This window comes from Myodes glareolus, chromosome 7, assembly GCF_982192425.1.
Source record: "Myodes glareolus chromosome 7, mMyoGla1.1, whole genome shotgun sequence".
NCBI lineage: Eukaryota > Metazoa > Chordata > Mammalia > Rodentia > Cricetidae > Myodes > Myodes glareolus.
In genome coordinates, this window is record NC_142032.1 from 15311427 (window position 1) to 15330041 (window position 18615).

The window sequence follows — 18615 nt, forward strand, 5'->3', positions numbered from 1 at the left end:
ACCCCAGACAAATATTCACGAACTGCTGCCAAGCAGTAATGCAGAGATTGCTCAGCTGCCAGGAACCAAGAATCCGAGCTTATCTCTGTCCGGAAGCTGGACAAGGGCAGGCGCGTAGCAGGCCTGCTGAGGCAAGAGAAGTACACCCTCGCAAGGAGTTCTGAGTCACTCAGCTTGTTCCTTCCACGGAGCATCCTGAAGAGCCCAGAATTGCTCTCCTCCTCTGGGGCTTTTCAGGGATGATGGCCGGGGAAGCAGTCCTTGGCCGCAATATGTAATCACTTGTTCCACATCAGATGACATTCAGAAAAGGAAGATTCCAGCAGCTATTCAGAGTTCCTACGTCCGTGACAGAAAAACCCAAGCCGGAGTGAAATGAGATAAGCATTTAAGGATGCACACCTCTCAGGAGACGGGACTGGCATGTCACCCAGGCCTGTGCGGCTCCCAAATGGTTTTGACACACAGAGAAATAGTATTTTGATATTAATTACCATTGTCACCCGGGCTCATTTGTGATCTCATGTTCGGGGTTGCCTCCAGTCACCCAGAGGAACGGAGGTGATGAAGTCAGTCAGTCTAGTCCTGGGGTATTGGTATTTTTAGTGTGTGTGCTGCCAAAGCAAGCAGAACGTTTAGTTACCCGGTTTGGGACAAAGACAAGCACACACTGAAACAAACACAGGCCCTGCATAATTAATAAAAGGGCTGGGTAGAAAGATCAACCTAAGGGCTACTGAGGGACAGAAAGGCACAAAGGTGGCTACAAAATCATACGTCAGGTTTGTGTGGGGAAATGAGCATGGGGCGGAGCCGAGCATGGACGCATGGAGCATGTCAGAGAAAGAATGAAAAGCGGGAAGAATCAAAGCACGGTGGAACACATTTGCAATCCCAGTACTAGGGAGGCAGAGGCAGGAGGATTACCACAAGTCTGAGGTCAGCCTGGCATAACACAATGAGGTCTAGGCCAGCCAGGGCTGTCTCAAACAAAAACAAAAACAAAGCCAGAAAAGGAAAGCAACGAAGATCAAACCGTGGCAGCAGGCTGGAGGCTGACACACAGGTATGTCCGGAGTCCCGTGGAGCAGTACATCTTCCTGTGTGGAAAGCGTGACAGGAGCTCCACGGCTCTCATCCCACTCAGGGTCCAAGGCCTGTGTTCCACTGCTTTGGTTATATTCCCTTCGATATGGCCTCGGAGCTGGCTTTGTCCTAGGTGTAGGTGTTAGAGGAGCTAGAAGATACACCGGTGCTTCAGCCTTGGTGGATTGTCAGCTGATGTGGATTTGCTGAGAGGGGGTCTCACTTTGTAGCCCAGGCCGACCTGGAATTCACTATGTAGCTCAGGATGCCCTTCAGTGATCCTACTGCCTCAGCCTCCCACTAATGCTGGGATTATAGGCACTGGCTACCAGCCTGGCTTTAATCTCAGTGTTTTAAAAGACGGAAGAGAAGTCAAAGTTGCAGGAGCCAAAACTCATTGGCAACAGTTTCCACTTCTGCCACCCAACAAGAAAGTCCTGCTGGCATTCCCTCCAGGGAGGAGCATCCACTATGCTGGGTCCAGAGCTTGGGAAGCTCACACTGATACTAGGCATCACTGACAATGGACAGACTCTCCCAGGAGCTGCACCCTGAGCTTCATGAAGGACGTTTTGTGCCAAAATGTGGGTGTTTTTCCTTGTAAACAGTTCAAGTCTAACTGGAGAGGCCAGCAATGGAAACCAGCAGGCTGTCAGTAGACACTTCTCACGTCTCCTAACCCACACTGGAATAAAAGGGCCAAGGATGCCGCTCAGGGATGCAGTGCTGGCCTAGTGTATGTGAGGCTCGAGGCAGTCGGGTCCAACTCCAGCACTGAAGGGGACAACAATAAGAGGACTGTGACAGAAACAAGGGGGGGGTCACATCGACCGTGTGGTTCACACCCAGATGGGGAGCCCAGGCTCCACCAAAGCCGACTCCTTTCATTTTTATGTCAACTTTGGGCAAGATAAAAATAACCAGGCGGTGGTGGCGCAGGCCTTTGACCCCAGCACTTGGGAGGCAGAAGCAGGCAAATCTTTATGAGTTCAAGGCCAGCCTGGTCTGCAAAGTGAATTCCAGGACAGCCAAGGCTAACAGAGATACCCTGTCTTGAAAAAAAGAAAAATAAATAAACAGGTAGATAGGTAGGTAGGTAGGTAGATAGATAGATAGATAGATAGATAGATAGATAGATAGATAGATAGATAGAAAGACAGAAAGTAAATAGATGATGATGTTGTGCCCTCCTCCTTGGTGGACATGCAGCTGCAATGATGGCTAACCCAAGGGCTTACATCAGCTCAACCTAAAGCAGCCCTGGTGGTAGATCCCAGTGTCTGGAGACAGCATCTTGGCAGTATTCCACTCACTTGTGACACTGCCCTTCCAGATCCCCCCATCCCAGCCTATCTCCTCCTCTAAAGTCTAAGCAACTTGGGGGCAAAAGTGTGCTCTTTTTAGTTTTTGATAAAGTCTCACATAACCTAAGTTTGGTGAGAGTCTGTGTCTCAATAAAATAAGGTAGAGAGAGAGAGAGCAATTGAAGAAGACACCCAAGCTCAACCTGTGAGCTCCACACGCACACATACACAATGCATGGACACACACACATACATGTACACCACACACATGAAGAAAGGAAGAATGGATGGAAGATTATCCATCCTAATGAATGAGTGCTGGTAACATTTTCCTGGCCACAAGAATCCAACAAACCACTACCCGATCAAGAGAGAAACTGAGCTGAGCCAGGGTTCAGCAAGTTTGATGAAGGGGCTGGAAACCCTGTGTGTACCTATTTATTATTATTATTTGGTTTTTTTTCTTCGATAGTCCTGTGTAGCCCAAAGTGGCCTCAAACTTAACACTTAACAAACTCGCCACTTAACAGAGGACGACCTTTATTTCCAGCCCCTCTGGCCACAGCTACCTCGCAGGATTACAGGCTTGTGCCACAGGGGCCTTGCGCCTTGCAGGACTACAGGTTTGCACCACCGCGTGGCCTTGCTCCACACAGGATTATAGGTTTGTGCCACCATGTGGCCTTGCGCCTCACTATCTGCAAATCTCCAATTTCTCAGTTGAGGAATTATATGCACTTAAACCATCTCAGAGGCAAAACTCCCTTTCTCACAGTAGTACCAGGACATGAGCTAACTTCCTCACACGGTTTTCCATGACGTGGAAAAAAGGTGAAGCTACTTGGTCCTCATCTAGTAATATCTGGAGACGACCTTTTAGTATAAGGGATGGTGAAATTAAATAGGGTCAAACTGGAAGCGCCTTCCCTCAATTCCTGGATCTTACACATGATCTATTACACACTCCTTCTTGCAAAGGATGCTTAGCTTTGTGTCACATGATACCCAACCTAACCCCGTATTTCCAACTCACTTCAAAAATACCTTCATCAGGGATCCAGATTATGAAAAGGGCAGGAGCAGTCAGCCAGGCTTTCTTCCCAAAGCTTAGGAGTGAGGGCTCAAAGTGTCTTTTTTAACTACATTTACATATGTGCCCACTGATTCCAGAAGAGAGCATCCGATTCCCTGTAACTGGAATTACAGACAGTTGTGAGCCACCATGTGAGTGCTGGGAATCAAACCTGAGTCCTCTGCTAGAGCAGCCTGTGCTGACCACGGAGCGTCTCTCCGGCCTCTAGAAAGTGCCCCTGAAAATGTACTCCCATTTCAAAGAGTGAAACAAATTAGCAGATGCCAACTCCGTCGCCTTTACACACATGGCTCTTCACTGCCAGACTCTTGAGAAACAAAACTCTTCTAAGGTCCCTGTGTTCGAAACAACAGAAAAGGTACAGCTCCCCACGAAACACACCCAGCCACCGTGGTTCCTTACGAGGAACTCAAGCAAGCCAAGAGAACACCGAGAAATCAACTCAACGAAGACAGACCTCAAATTGCAGGAGCAATTTCCACGCCCATGTCGGCAGCGGGAAGGAACAGGACGTTACTCGTCCCCACTAGCCAGAGGGGACAAGGAAGGTCTGAAAATGTGCAGTGACCTAGAACTGGACTCAGGATGGTCCAGTGACTGATGTCCCGGAGACCTGCCTTTAAACTAGACTACGTCAGGGAAGCTTTGACATTCATCCCACAAAGGTAGTCACTGCAGCACAGCCTCATGAACCTGGACCGGCTAACCTCTCTGGGCCACCTCTATCAGCACGCTCCCAGGCTAGCCATTTCTGTGATGCGCAGTCTAGAGGTAAGGAGCCTGTGAGGCTGCGTCAGAAGGAAGCTCTATTTCCTTCCCAGCTGCTGGCTATCAGAAACTAAGTGGAGGATGAATGTGAACTTCATATTTTTAATTTATTAGGTATGTACAGTGCTTGCCTACAGGTATATATGTGCACAATATCCATGCCAAGGGCCCAGGGAGATGAGCAGAAGGAACTGGAGTCATATGCTTGCCGGAACATGAACCCAGGTCCTCTCCTAGAGCAATAAGTGCTTTTAACCACTGAGACATCTCTCCAGCCCTGAACTTCACACTTTTGATGCAAAGAGCCTGCACACAAGTTGCTACTGATGGTCTGGGAGAAGTGTGAAGGGGTGGTGTGGTCCAAATCAATGGCGGGAGCAACAAGTTTTGTCCATGAAGCAGGATATCCTGACCCAGCCAAGGGCACCTGTGGTTGAGGAAGGAGTATTCCTGTTATAGATCACAGGCAACTGGAGACAGAAAACATGAACCTAGAGATGCAGTGGAAGCCAATCTGAGTGCTCTCAACTTGATGAGGCAGATCTGGGTAAGACAACCATGCCCTCTCATCTGAGACCCAAAAGAACTGACAGAATCTGAAAACTTTTTAGCCTCTCTAAGAATGATATCAGGCCGGTTGGTGGTGGCGCACACCTTTAATCCCAGCACTGGAGGCAGAGGCAGGAGGATCTCTGTGAGTTAAAGGCCAGCCTGGTCTGCAGAGTGAGTTCCAGCATCTCCTGCCGCCTGTGGCCTGCGACACAAACACCGGCAGAGCTCTCTGAAGAATGAGCATACTAAGAGAAGGCAGGATGAGCCGACAGGACCCGTTCCATTTGCTGCTAAGAGAATGAAGGCAGACAAGAAAAACGCCAGAAACTGACCACACCAAGAGGTGCCGGTTATCCTCACTCTGAGAGCATCGACCTAAGCACAGCCAAAATCAGGGACTGTGGCTCAGTGAGACTGGCCAGCAGGTAACAGCGTTTGCTGCACAAGGCGAACAAGCCTGAGTTCAACCGCTGGAATCCAGAGCCAACTCCTGAAAACTGTCCTCTGGCCTCTGCATGCATGCCACGGCATGTGTGTACCCACACATTCCTATACGCACACAAATATAATAATAAAAAATAGCAATAATAATCATAATAAAGATGGGGCTGGAGATGGCTCAGTGGTTAAGAGCACTGTCTGTTCTTCCAAAGGACCTGGGTTCAATTTCTAGCAACTAAATGGTGGCTCACAACTATATGGGTATCTGACCCCCTCTTTTGGCTTCTGTGGACACAAGACACACACTTGGCATGCAAACATAGGTGCAGGCAAACAGTTAAAGACATAAAATAAATAAATCTTAAAAATAAAAATAAGCCGTGCGGTGGTGGCGCATGCCTTTAATCCCAGCACTCGGGAGGCAGAGGCAGGTGGATCTCTGTGAGTTCGAGATCAGCCTGGTCTACAAGAGCTAGTTTCAGGACAGGCTCAAAGCTACAGAGAAACCCTGTCTCGAAAAAAAAATTAAAAAAAAAAAAAAAAGAAAAACAAAAATAAAAAAAGCACAGGGCCCCTAGGACCCCTTTCCACCCGCCCGCCTGCAGCACTATTATCTCTGGCGCCCTTCCATCCCATCTGTCTCTCAGCAGTGTGGCCGTGTACCACGAAGACAGCAGGTACAGTTAGCCACAAGGGAACAGGAGGTACAACCCAGGCTTCCAGAGAGCTGAACGAGGAGAAAAGCTGCTAGCGGTGGCCTCTTCATGTCCCCACATCTCGCTGACCATTGGTGCAATCTCAGACAAGTAGGAATCTCGAGAAATCCTTTCTACACCAGCAATGGAGGGGAGAGTCTGAGTGAACCGTCCACACCACACAGTAAGCAGAGGGTGGGAAGAGGAAGCTCTGTCAAAGGGAATGACAAGGGAAGGGGCGTGTCTGGTTGGGGGTCACTATGATCAACTAGATCTGCTTAGGGGACACTGAGCTGCTGCCGTGTGCTCAATGCACGCCTTCAATCCCAGGCACTATCTGAGGGGTCGAGGCGCTCAGCTCTCTAGGTCTAGGCCACATAGTGAGACTCTGTCCTAAAAATCAATAACCCAAACAAACAACAACAGAGAAGCTGAAGTTAGAAGAGCATTTCTGATAAAAACAGAACTGAGAAGTCCAAAACAATTGCTTATGAGAACTAATAATTCACATCATGGGCTCAATTCTGTAATACGATTTTTACTCCTAGCTCTTAAATTCTCATATACAAAATCCTCTCCTGCAACATTAATAAATTATTGTCCATCTCTTGGGATGTGATGGGATACAATGGTTAAACCGAGTGACAAGCTCGTACCTTTCTAAAAAAAAATGTCCAACTCACATATTTGGTAAGAGTCGCAGATTTCCTAACTGCAGGCCTCTGCAGAGGCATAAGTGTTAGTTTACGTCTGTCCCCCTCCAAAAGAGACAAACTTCTCTGGCCATACGGACCTTGAATCACAGAAATGACTGTGCTGGCGCTGCCCTGGGCAATGCTGACAGAGTGAGACAGCTTCACAGACACAGCCTCTAAGGAGCATGTGCAAGGAGCTCGGCTCGGTTCCCAGTGCCGGGGAAGAGTGAGGAGATCCAGAGAAGTTAGACAGTCCTGGAGCCCGAGCCTGAATGGTGGCACAGTCACGTCTGCAGTGACCACTGGAGGCGGCTGGAATCACTGTCCCGTCCAGCAGATAAAGGAACTTAAGCTGGACAAAAGACTGGATGTTTTCTTCAAAAGACTTACACGAATGACCAACGGAGAACATGGAAAGGGCTGCGGCAGAGTGCATGCCTAGCACATGTGAGGTCCTAGGTTTGATTCCCAGCCCTGGAAAAATAAAATGTACAGAGGCAACTTCTCCACCGCAATCAACCAAAACAACCAGCAAAAGTCAACACCACTAGTCACCAGGAAGATGCAAATCAAAACTTCAGTGAGAAACTGTCACACCCCCCTCTGCCATGGTAAAGCAAAACAAAACAAAATAACCCACACGTTAGCAAGTCTTGCAAGTAACGGGAGACATTAGAACCCTCATCCACAGCTGCGGGGGTGGGAAGAGATGCAGCTGCTCACCAGGCCTGTCCAGCTCTCCGAAGTTAAACATAGCTCCTCTACAACACATGATCCAACCGCTCTGCTCAGATTGTCCAATGCAAGTTCTGAAAATTTCCTAAAGATACATATACCAGTGGTCACCGCAGCATTGCTTGGACAGCTCAAACAAGCATCAGCTGACGAATGCCAAACAAAGCATGGCGTGTCAGGCAGCTGGGAGGGGGAACGAAGGTTGATACCATATTTCTTTGTGCACATGTATGAAATTCCCAGAGAACAGAGATATTTAAATAACAGCCTGGAGAGGTGGCACACACCTTTGATCTCAGCACTCTTTCTGAGGCAGAAGCAGGTGGATCTCTGTGAATCTGAGGCCAGCCTGGTCTACATAAAAATTCCAGGCAGTCAGGGATACATAATAGAGAGACCCTGTCTAAGAAAAAACAAAGTAAACAAGTAACAAAAATAAAACACAGTCCAGCAAGACAGAAGAATATTAGTGGGTCATCAAAAGGCAGGAAGGACAGATACATGATACAGCAAGGACACCCACTGACAACGCCATGCTGAGTAAGAGAAACTAACTATAGAAAGTCACGTGGTGACTCTTCACCCCCTTCCGTGGGACAGGGTCTCCTGTAGCCCAGGCTGACCTGGAACTTGCTGTGGAGCCAAGGGTGACTTTGAGCTTCTGAGCCTCCTGCCACCCACTCTGAGTACTGGGATTTCAGGCATTCACCACCACACTGTGGGATCGAGCCCAGGGCTTTGTGCATGCCTAGCAATGTCCCAGGCTCTGAGATTTCTCTCTGAGGTGAGGAAAAGGTTCTGAAATTCAGGTAACAGTGACAGCGGCCCAGTGTTATAAATAAACTGAAAACTGCTTTCCCTTAGGCTGGGCCTCTGAAGGCGAGATTGGTCCTCGCCACCAGCAGGTCTACTCCAGTCCCCCAGAGTCACAGCTGTCACGCTTGTGCATCTGCTCAAATGACCAAGAAATACGATACCAAGTAAGATCTCTGTATGAGTTCAAGGCCAGTCTGGTCTACACATCGAGTTCCAGGCCAGTCAAGACTACACAGTGAGACCTTGTCTCAAAAAGCTATGGAGGGAGGGAGGGAGGGAGGGAGGGAGGGAGGGAGGGAGAGAGGGAGGGAAAGAAAAAGAAAAAATAAGAACCCTCTGGGCAGTGACAGCACCAGCCTTTAATCCCAGTACTTGGGAGACAGAGGCAGGCAGGCAGATCTCTGGAGTTCGAGGATAGCCTGGTTTTACAGAGTTCTAGGACAGCCAGAGCTGTTACACAGAGAAACCCTACCTCAAAAAAACCAAGATGAATAAACAAAGCAAGAAAACACATGCTGGAAAAACGCTTCTCCTCTGATATGCACAGGCCGTGGGGACCGAAACAGTCCCCGAGTTAACCAAAACAGATTTCTAATTCCCCCACTGTGAGAGGCACTGAGGACCCTGTGCTCAAAGATCCCACTAAGAGAACCAGGAATATTAAACACACAAGGTTGTCCCTCCAACTCACAACCTGTTACCAGCCCAGAAGTCTGGGAGGGGCTAAACAGCCTGGTGACCAGGACCTATCCCCTCCCCAGACTCTTACCAAGAATTTGTCAATCTACAGAACCTATTTTTACGGAAGGTGTCACAATCTATAGAAGTCATCTTTATGGGAGACATCACATGTACTTTACAAAGAGTTTCAATGCAGTCAGGTAGTAAGCCTTATCGTGCACATGGGATCTAGTTAATCACCACCAAGAAGCTTTCGCCAAGTTGTGCTGAGCTTAAATACGCCTAACACATTAGCCGGGGTCACACTCCCCAGGTCTACACTAACACTGGCTACTGGTCATGTCGCAGGAAACCACCTTCCTGACTCTGGCAGATGTTACTCTACTGGCTATGGTGGTTACAGAGACAGCCCCCCCCCCAACACACACACACACACTCCACCAACATCAAATCCTGGGTACATAGAGAAGTCTCAAGGCTTCCCCAAGGAAGACTACCACTGAGCAGTTAGTATATGGCAGGCACCGCTATGTTTCACAAGCATTACCTATAAACACTAACTCCCACTATAATTCCATAAGCAGGATGCTTATTATCCCTATTTTCTAGGCGAGGAAACCATGTTAACTAAGTAGCCCAAAGTTCTAAGGCTCATGGGGTAGAGCTTTGAGGCAGGGGGTCAGGCTCCCTCTCAGCAGTGCTGCTTCCAAGCATCCCCACATCTTTGATGAGCACACAAAAAATGCTTGGAGTTGGGCACGGTGGCTCATGCCTATAATTCCAGGACTTGAAAGCTCGAGGCAGCAGGACTGTCAGAAGTTCAAGGTCAGCCTGAGTCAAGAGTGAAACTCTGAAGGAATAGGGGAAAGAGGGAAAAAGAGAGGTGGGTCAGAGAAGGCCTTGGTGACACACTAAGGGGGAGGGAACACACAGACTGGCTTGTGGCCATCGAAGTCAACCCCTACTCCCCTAAACCACCTGCCTACCATCATTCAAGGACCACAGAACACTTCCTTACCACCTAGGCAGACATATCTTAGCTTTCAACTACAGGCTTGCTGCCCTTGAGTGAACCCTGTTCTCTGCTCCTGGGAACTGCGAACAGAGGACACAGAGGACGGGAAGGAGGCTGGAGCTAAGCAAACAAGATACAGATCAGCTTCTGAGGAAGTGGACTGAAATGGCCCAAAGCTGTCAACACGACAGTCAGAAGCTTGCCGCCACAGTACGCCAACCTGGGTCCCTCGACACAGGTGCCACTAGCAAGCCAACTACAGTGCACCCTGCAGACCAACAATAAGAGCAATAGCGATGAGGATTACTATCATATTTAACCACTAAGTGCATTCATTCTAAGAGTCTTTCTATACATTGGATTTTCCCCTCATAAGTCTGTGAGACACATGTTAACGTTAGTCTCATTTTGAAGAGGAGGAAACTGAGGCACAAGAATTAATTAACTCGCTCAGTATTGTCATATTTGAAACTCAGATGGCCTGACCACAGAGCCCATGACCCCATGACTTTCCCATGGTGTGGGGCTATGCCAAACCCACACGCGGGAAGCTGCTAGATCACACTGCCCACGGCGGAGTCAACAGCTACATGGAGCTATTCAGTGTAAAGCAAACGCCATACCACTTTGGAAAGCGGTCTGGCGGTTCCCTGAAAAGTCATCCGGAGCTCCCAGTTGGCTCAGCAGTTAGGTATCTACACGGAACTGAAAACAGAAACTTGGCTACAAAGAGAGACCCTGCACCCATGGGCCACCAAAATGGCTCCAGAGGCAACGACGCCCACCAGAGAGCCTGGCAATCCAGGTTTCACCCCGAGGACTCATCTGCGAGACAAGTCCTGCAGGTTGGCCTCTGACCCACCATGCACAGACACCCGAATGATGTATTCTCACACTTAATAAATGTGGGAGAAAATAAAAACATTGTGTTTATGCAAAAACGTCTATACCACTGTTCCCTGCAGCAATATCCAAATAGCTTCAAAGTGGAAACAGCCCAAACGATCACCAATTGATAAATATAAAATATGAGGCATCCATGCCATAGAAAGAAACAAAGAAAGTCTGAAGAGATGGCTCACTAAGATGGAACACTTCTCCTGTAACCGTGAGGACCTAAGTTCAAATCTCCAGCACCCACACAAAATCCTGGACAAAGTGTGAGCCTTGAAGCCAGCACTAGCAGGAGGAGTTGGACAGATCCAAGAGCTCATTGTCCAGTTAGCATCGCCAAAGCAAGCTTCAGTTCACGAGACTGTCTCAAGGCATTAAGATGGGGGTTGACCGTCCTGCTCAGGCTCCACATATGTGCGCATGGGCATATAGACCCATATATGTGTGTACCACACGCAAACACCACACACAAAAAGAAACGAAGAATTGCTACATGCTACAACACAGGGCAACTATAAAGACATCATGTTTAGCAAAATATACCAGTCCGGGTCCATGCTTTATAAGAAACATACGGAGTAGGCAAATCTAGGGAAAAGGAAGATGGGCAGCTGCTGAGGGCTGGTGGAGAGGGAGGAGGGACGGGGAGCAACTGCTAATTGTTAGGGGCTTCCTTCTGAGGGTGAGGGCGATAAGATAACCTAAAATGTTAGAACAGAAGTAATAGTGACATGATTCTACGACCACATAGAAATAGATAATTTATTATGCAAATTTTGTTGTTGTTGTTGTTGAGACAGGGTCTTGTCGTGGCTGGCCTGGAACTCATTATGCAAACCAGGCTGACTTTGAATTCTATGTAAGTTTTTAAAGGTGTGAAAATATCATAACAATAAACCAGGTGTACACATCTAACCCCAGCCCTCGGGAGGCAGAGGTAGGAGGATCTCTGTGAGTTCAGGACCAGCCTGGTCTACAAAGCAAGTTCCAGAATAGCAAGGGCTACAAAGAGAAACCATCTCGGAAAAACGAAACAAAACAACAACAAAAAGATATAAAAATTAAATATGGTTACAAACCCAGTTTCTCAGGTACTTTAGCCAAACGACAAGCACTGAGCAGCACTGAGCAGCCACTGAACTGCACTGCCCCGGCAGAGGTCATGTCCAACACCACGGAAAGAACACAGCCTTAGACAAGAGCGCCTTGGCACTTCACCACAGCTGCCAGGGTCTCCCTCTCGGCTGCACCTGACTGCACACCTGCACTCGAAGCTTCCACATGAGCCCATTTCTGATCCCATCTCCTCCTGCACCGCGAACCCACAGTGGTCCAAACACAGCTGTCTCTAGGAAACCTTCCCTGGCTATTCAGCCACAGCACAGCCCAATGCTTGCTCCCTCGTCCTTGCCTGCATCTCCACTCGAGAACAACCCTTCTGGATTATAATCTGTGTGTGTGTGTTATCCTCCTTCCCACTCCCGATTGCCCAATTCTTGAGTTAAGAGATTCTGTTCCACATCTGATGGTTCCCGGAACCTGCTGGAGTTCCAAAATGTCCACTAATCAGAATTCCAACAGGAAGGTTTACAGAATAAAGGAAATGGTTTTCGATAAAATGCTCACTTTAGAATAATCTAACAGTCTACAAAAACAAGGAAAAGGGAGCTAGATCCTGTAGATCACACAGTCCTAGTGTTCTACAAGAAGTAGTGACAGCTGACTGCCCTGAAAAGCTATGTGTGTGACCAGAGTTCGAGGTTATCCTAGACGACACAGCAGGGTCAAGGCTGGCGTGGGCTACTGAAACCTTGTCTCTAGATAACAAGAGAGAGAGCATGGAGGATGGAGCAGGTGTGTGGTGCTTCCTCCATCCCAGTACTCAGAGGCTGAAGCACGAGCATCCCCAGACTGCAGCCTGGGGATGGAGCAGTGGTTCTAAACTCAACCTAAGACATGAGAGGGAAGTAAAGCTGGCATGAAATTGAGGGGCACGGTGAGAAAAAGCAGGAATGGGGCCCATCTGAACTCAAAGTTCTGAAGTTGGCAGAGCAATTGTAAGGATGGCGTCTATAGGTTGCACCCAGACCACGGGCTGGACCACCTTATGGACAGAGATATTGCTACTAAAACTTCATTTGAAACAACGTGGTCCAGTGTTCTGGTTTGATCTGAACATCAGAAGGAAAGCAACACTACATTATCTCAAGCATAAATTAACTGGAGGAAACAAACGCCAAGGCCTTCCTGTTTGCAGCTGCAGCTTTTTTTATTCTTTTCAGATTCAAGGAATCTCGTCTGTGAGTCACGACGCCCCGTGAGAGAGTTAGCCAGAAGTCCCGAACTGCAGAAGTCCCTAGGCGGTGAACTTTCCTGGTGTGCGTAGCAAGAGACGACCGTGATGAAGAGCCGGTAATGGGAAAAGACACCGATTAATACATATAGTTCAGATACTCAGTGTGCATGTAGATGGGCATGGCGGTACACTCCTGTAACCCCAGCACTTGCAAGCGGAGGCAGGAGGACCGCAGCAAGCTGATAATCAGCCTGTTCAACATACTGCGCTCCAACCAGGGTGATAGCTAATAAGACCCTGTCTAACTACATCCACCCACCCTCGCCATGGCCAAAACTGAGCCTTACCAGGTGGCCCAGTGGATATGGTGTTTGACTGCTAAACCCTACCAAAAAAAAATAAATAATAAATAGAAAAAGATGGCATTTGATAGACTTGTCTCAGGGAGGGAGATAGTGAGGTACCACATTCCACACAGAGTTCCCAGTGCCACCTGAGTGACCGAGAAATAAAGGCCTGACAGATGTTCTCTGCGACAAACCAAAGCCCCAAACAAAAGCCCTAAATTGACTAAGCTGTGATGGATTCAGAGTTAATAATTATATTGTAACTTCCATTCCAAAGGTTAAAAACCAAAACACCAATTTCACCATAGATATCTGTTATGATTGATTGGACAGCAGGCCACGGGGGAGAAGGGGTGAGGTGGGAGTGTACCCTGTCAGGGCAACGTGTGGAAAGCGTAGGAAGGAGTGGGCAGCTCATAGCAAAACCTTCCCCTCTCTACAGGAACTGTATGTAACCACACAATAGCTATGGTTAGTGCTAGCACCCAACCAAACGGAACAAAGTACAAAAGCCACCTTGTCCCCAAAGTAAGTACTGGAAGTGGCAGAAATCTAAGAAAGCAGCCTGTGAGTGACAGCTGTATCAGAGCCACACACTGAGGGCCTCCTCCACATCTCGCCACCCCCAGGCTCCAGGACATGACAGGGGCCACCACTTCCCAGCTCTTTTCCTAGAAGAAGTGGACCAGTTCCTCCTAGCAGCAGGGCCATCTCCAAAGTCTCCACATCCCGAAAGGTGATTGAACGGCTATAGGGAACAGTCCTCAGTGACAGCCACAGAAATGGGAAGCAGGTTCATTTGGGATTCTGTTCTGTCAATACCTATACTTGACTTGACCAGTCCTGCCAGATTATAGTTGCAATTAAGAAAACAAAGAACCTCAATAAAGGCTAAAAACTAAAGGGTTCCATCCCTAGAAAGGAATACATTCAAGGTCTTATCATGAGCTCTATTTCTTTCACATATTATTTCCCAGATAAATATACCTCCCCACTAAGACACCGCAACAGATAACCCGACAAATAAATTGTAGGACACACATAAAGGGGTGTATTATTTTGTGACAATGTAAATGAACCTCAAAACCAGTATGTGAGAGAGATCAAACACCAAGGACTCCACATTCTGGAGCATTCCCCTACACAGAATACCCAGAACAGGTAAATCCAAGGGGGCACGATGCAGACCACTGGGTCAAGAGCTGGGGCCGGGAGATGGGGTGGAGATATGGAGCGACTGGGGAGCGGGGCAGGCTTTCCTCTGGGCTGCACAACACTGAGAATGGACTGAATGCTGCTGGCCGCTTGGCTTTTAAACTCTGCATTTTGTTGTGTGACTTTCAACTCTCTTAAAAACCTATCAAACCCCAGAACTTGGGTGGCTGAAGGAATAGGATCTCAAGTTCAGGGCCAGCCTGACCTACATAGCAAGGTCCCGTCTCAAACAAAACAAAACACAATCATCTGTGGGTTTTGTTTTTTGTTTTAGGGAGAGGACACTCAGGAGCAAAACAAGATCCGTACGTGAAAGGCGGTCCTTGAGCTCTAAGGGAGAGGTAAAGTATTTTGCTAGCAATTTCTGCTCTTCATCAAAACATGAGGCTAAGTGTTAAGCTGTACAGGCTGTCCCCACTGTCAGCGCATGTGAATGCTTTTCTGGGAAAAAATAAAATAAAAAAGACAATGAAGGGAAGAAAGGGAAGAGAATAAAATGACAGAACCTTTGCCAAATTTAACAGAGGAGGGGTTGATTCCCCTACTGCACCCCACCCAATTTGGCACCAAGAGTAAGGCTTCAATTAGGGTTTCGAAACGTCAGCCTGAGCTAGAAGCAACGCAAGCAAGCTTCCCTGCCTGGACAAAGAGCAAGCCACCCAGCAAGAAAAGCTAGGGTGCTCCATTTGCTGCAGATACTGGCATTAGAACCACCCTCTGCTCAAAGGCCTTGAGCTGGCTCGGACCAGGGCAGTCAGCCTAAAGGCATGGTTCTCACAGCTCAGACGTGCCCCTCCTCCTGAGGGGTTCCACTCTCCTGCATCCCTCCTACCTTCCAAGAACCCTGTCTCCAACAACAGGCTACCAACGTGCCATGCCTAACAGCACTAAGAATAGAGCCAAGATGCTCAGAACTTTCCTTTGTCCAGCCTGAAATAAATATCCTGCTGGGCCCTTCTCCCTCTGGGGCCAGTTCTGTAACCTGTGATCCTTACACACACTGGTGTGCACGCAGTCTGGCTCCTGACTCCACTGCGGAGCTAGAAATGAGCCCCATAGGCGCCAGTGTGCATCGATATCCAGCATAGTTCCTCCGGCGCACCTACCAAACCTGCCCTCTCAAAAGACCCTCAAGTCGCCTGGCACCACTGCCTCTGCCATCTTTCTGACATCCAAATCGTCACAGGTGTCCCTCAGCTAAACACCAAAGCCCCCTTCGCCCTGTCCACGCAAGGCATGGGCGTTCCTCTCGACAACACTCAACTCTTTGCAAACAACCCTCCTTGAGACCCCCCCCCTCCAGCCAGGCCTCGACCACCCGGGTCCCCCGGGCTGGCCCAGACGCCCTCCCCTTACCTGCGGGGGCTCAGCCCTGACTGACAGGGGGCTGGGCAGCGCCTGGAGGAGCAGGAGCGCCATGCCACCCAGGAGCCTTCTCCTCTCCATCCCCCTCCTGCTCCTGCTCCTCCGCCACGGCGCCGCCACCCCTCCTCCTCCCTCTCTTCTTCCCTCTGCTTCCTCCTTCCCTTCTTTTCCTGTTTCGCTCTCCCCTCCCGCTTCCGGCTCGGCTCCACCCCGCCCCAGGCCAAATGCCCTCCCAGATGCGGAGGACGGTCTCCAGTTCCCGCGCCTCATTGGCTTCTACCTTTCGTTCATTGGTCCAGAGAGCTGTGCGTCTAGTTCTAGTCCAGCCCCCCCTCGTGCTGGGTGATTTAGCCAATGAAAAGTGGGAGGAAGCCGGGCCATCTTGAATGCTGCGAGCTGCATTAAAGTGCAGTGCGCCCCGCCCCGCAGAGAGTGGCGGAAGTACCGAAAACTGGGGACGAGACCGTCCAAATGCATGGAAGAGGCTTGCCGTGTGTGGCCATTTTGAGTGTGGCGGAAGTGTTAGGTTCCCACAGTTAGGGGGTGGGACAAGGGAAAGTAAAAAGAGGTGGTAAGGTATAAATGATTCTAAAGGGTACTTCTGAAGGGTAAACCAATTGCAGCCTGAAATTTTCTGGGACCTTTTGTATTAAAGTACAGGCAGCCCTATTATCAGGATGCCTTTTCCAATCTCACCAAGGAGCAACTCAGATCCATTCTAATTCCCTATTCGACCGTAATTCTATTACAGACAGTGCTCTGCCATCCCGAGTTTTAAGGACGAAATTCTAATGACTCTACTCGGAAACAGCTCTGATACCCACCACTCATCGCTTCAGCCTCACCATCTTCCAGCTGAATGAAAATGGCTCTCTATGCCCTGCAGAGTAGCCAGTTCTCCATCTCCTCAAATCCCATCCACATTACTGGTTCACACAAACCCAAACATGACTATATAGCAGCTTCACCCTTGACAATACTCACCCAGCTGAGTGGGAGATGTCGTTCTGTGGTAAATAGCTTGCATGGGCCAGGCCTTGAGTTCAGTCCACAGTGTGAGCCACAAGGAAAAGAGGAAGGGAAGAGATACAGGGAGGGAAATAGGGAAGAAAAAACAAGACTAGACTTTAGCTGAAACGGTGGTGGCACAGACCTTTAATTCCAGCAGAGGCAGGTGGACTCTGTGAGTTCAAGGCCAGCCTGGTCTACAAAGTGAGTGCTAGGACAGCCAGGGCTTCGTTTCCCTGTCTCAGGAAAACACTATGGAAACAGGCATGCCCAGAAACTTGAAGATCTGGAAAGCTAAGGAAAGCTGATCTTTACAGAGAACTTTCTCAAGTTCTGATGTTTCTTTTCCAGATTGTCTGTAGAATAGAAAAGCTGCAGCCAAGTCTTCCATTTTTAAAAAGCTGCTGGGGGGACTGGAGAGATGGCTCAGAGGTTAAGAGCACTGGCTGCTCTTCCAGAGGTCCTGAGTTCAATTCCCAGCAACTATATGATGGCTAACACTATCTATAATGAGATCTGGTACCCTCTTCTGGCCTGTGGGCAGAGAGAACACTATACATAGTAAATATATCTTTAAAAACAAACAAACAAAAAAAGCTGGCTGAAAAACAGACTTTCCTGCTCACGTACCAGCCAACATCAAACTTCCCCTTATAAAAGGAAGGAACCCTGTAAACATGCTAAGCAGAGAAACCCGAAACAGAAGGCCCATAGTGTGATCTGATTGGAAGGGGACGGGGCTGACAGCCCGAGGAACTGCTAATGAACTTGGGGTTTGGGGGGGAGGAGGGATAATGAAAGTATTCAGAATTAGTGGCAACAACGCTGCAACTTGGTGACTGGAAATTACTAAATCATACAATTTTTTGTTTTTGCTTTTCAAGACAGGATTTCTCTGGCCTCAAACCCACAGAGATCCACCTGCCTCTGCCTCCCCAAGTGCTGGGATTAAAGGTGTGCGCCACCACTTCCCAGCTTTAAACCATATAACTTAAGAGGATGAATTTGGCCAGGTGTGGAGGTGTACAGCTGGAATCTCAGCATTCACAAGTCTGAGCTGACAAGTAAGAGTCCAGGAAAGCCTGGGCTCCATCCCAAAGAAAACAGAAGTTTCATGGCATGTGTGCTCCATTGTACATTTTAAAATGGGTGTGAAGCTAAATTGCAGCTGCAATCTTCGCATCAAGGTTGCGCTATCTTCTAGTGCAACCAGCATTACCAGGAAATGAGCACAGCTGCAGTTCTCAGGCTCCACCTGCAGAACTGGAAGCTGGGGTGAGCCTTTGGGTTCGTGTTTCCTCAGCATCAAGGGACCCTGGTATACATTGTTTCCTCTTTCGAGGCAGGGCCTCTCTGTTGCATTGGCTGGCCTGGAATGTGCTATGTAGAGCAGGACAAGCTCAGACTCATGAAGAGCCACCTGCCTCTGCTTTCCAAGTGCTGGAATTAAAGGTTTGCCCAGCCGGGTCCACTCTATGTTCCTAAGAGCCACAGTTGCAGGATACGGAGACTTACGTTAGAACTTTATATGACACATATACAAAGTCCCTTTCACATATTCTAGTTTTTCTTTTTATAGCCTTTTAAAAGATGTAAAACAATTTTCAGT

At 48.5% G+C, this 18615-nt stretch overlaps 1 protein-coding gene across 3 annotated transcripts in view; it reads right to left on the bottom strand.

The window, feature by feature from the left end:
- Wbp1l (WW domain binding protein 1 like) overlaps positions 1-16162 on the bottom strand; it is a 61626-nt gene extending 45464 nt beyond the window's left edge. Inside the window, exons 1-2 of one of the 3 annotated variants that reach the window (XM_048439032.3) lie at positions 15990-16130; positions 7025-7108 (exon numbers count right to left, since the gene is read on the bottom strand). Coding sequence is in view for 1 of the 3 variants with exons in the window: in XM_048439027.3 (XP_048294984.1) it covers positions 15990-16079 (90 nt within the window). In the remaining 2 variants the exon portion in view is untranslated. Of the gene's footprint in view, positions 1-7024; positions 7109-15989 lie in introns of all 3 variants that reach the window. The other 2 variants (XM_048439027.3, XM_085694056.2) reach the window with 2 other exon arrangements.
- Positions 16163-18615: the final 2453 nt, after the last annotated feature.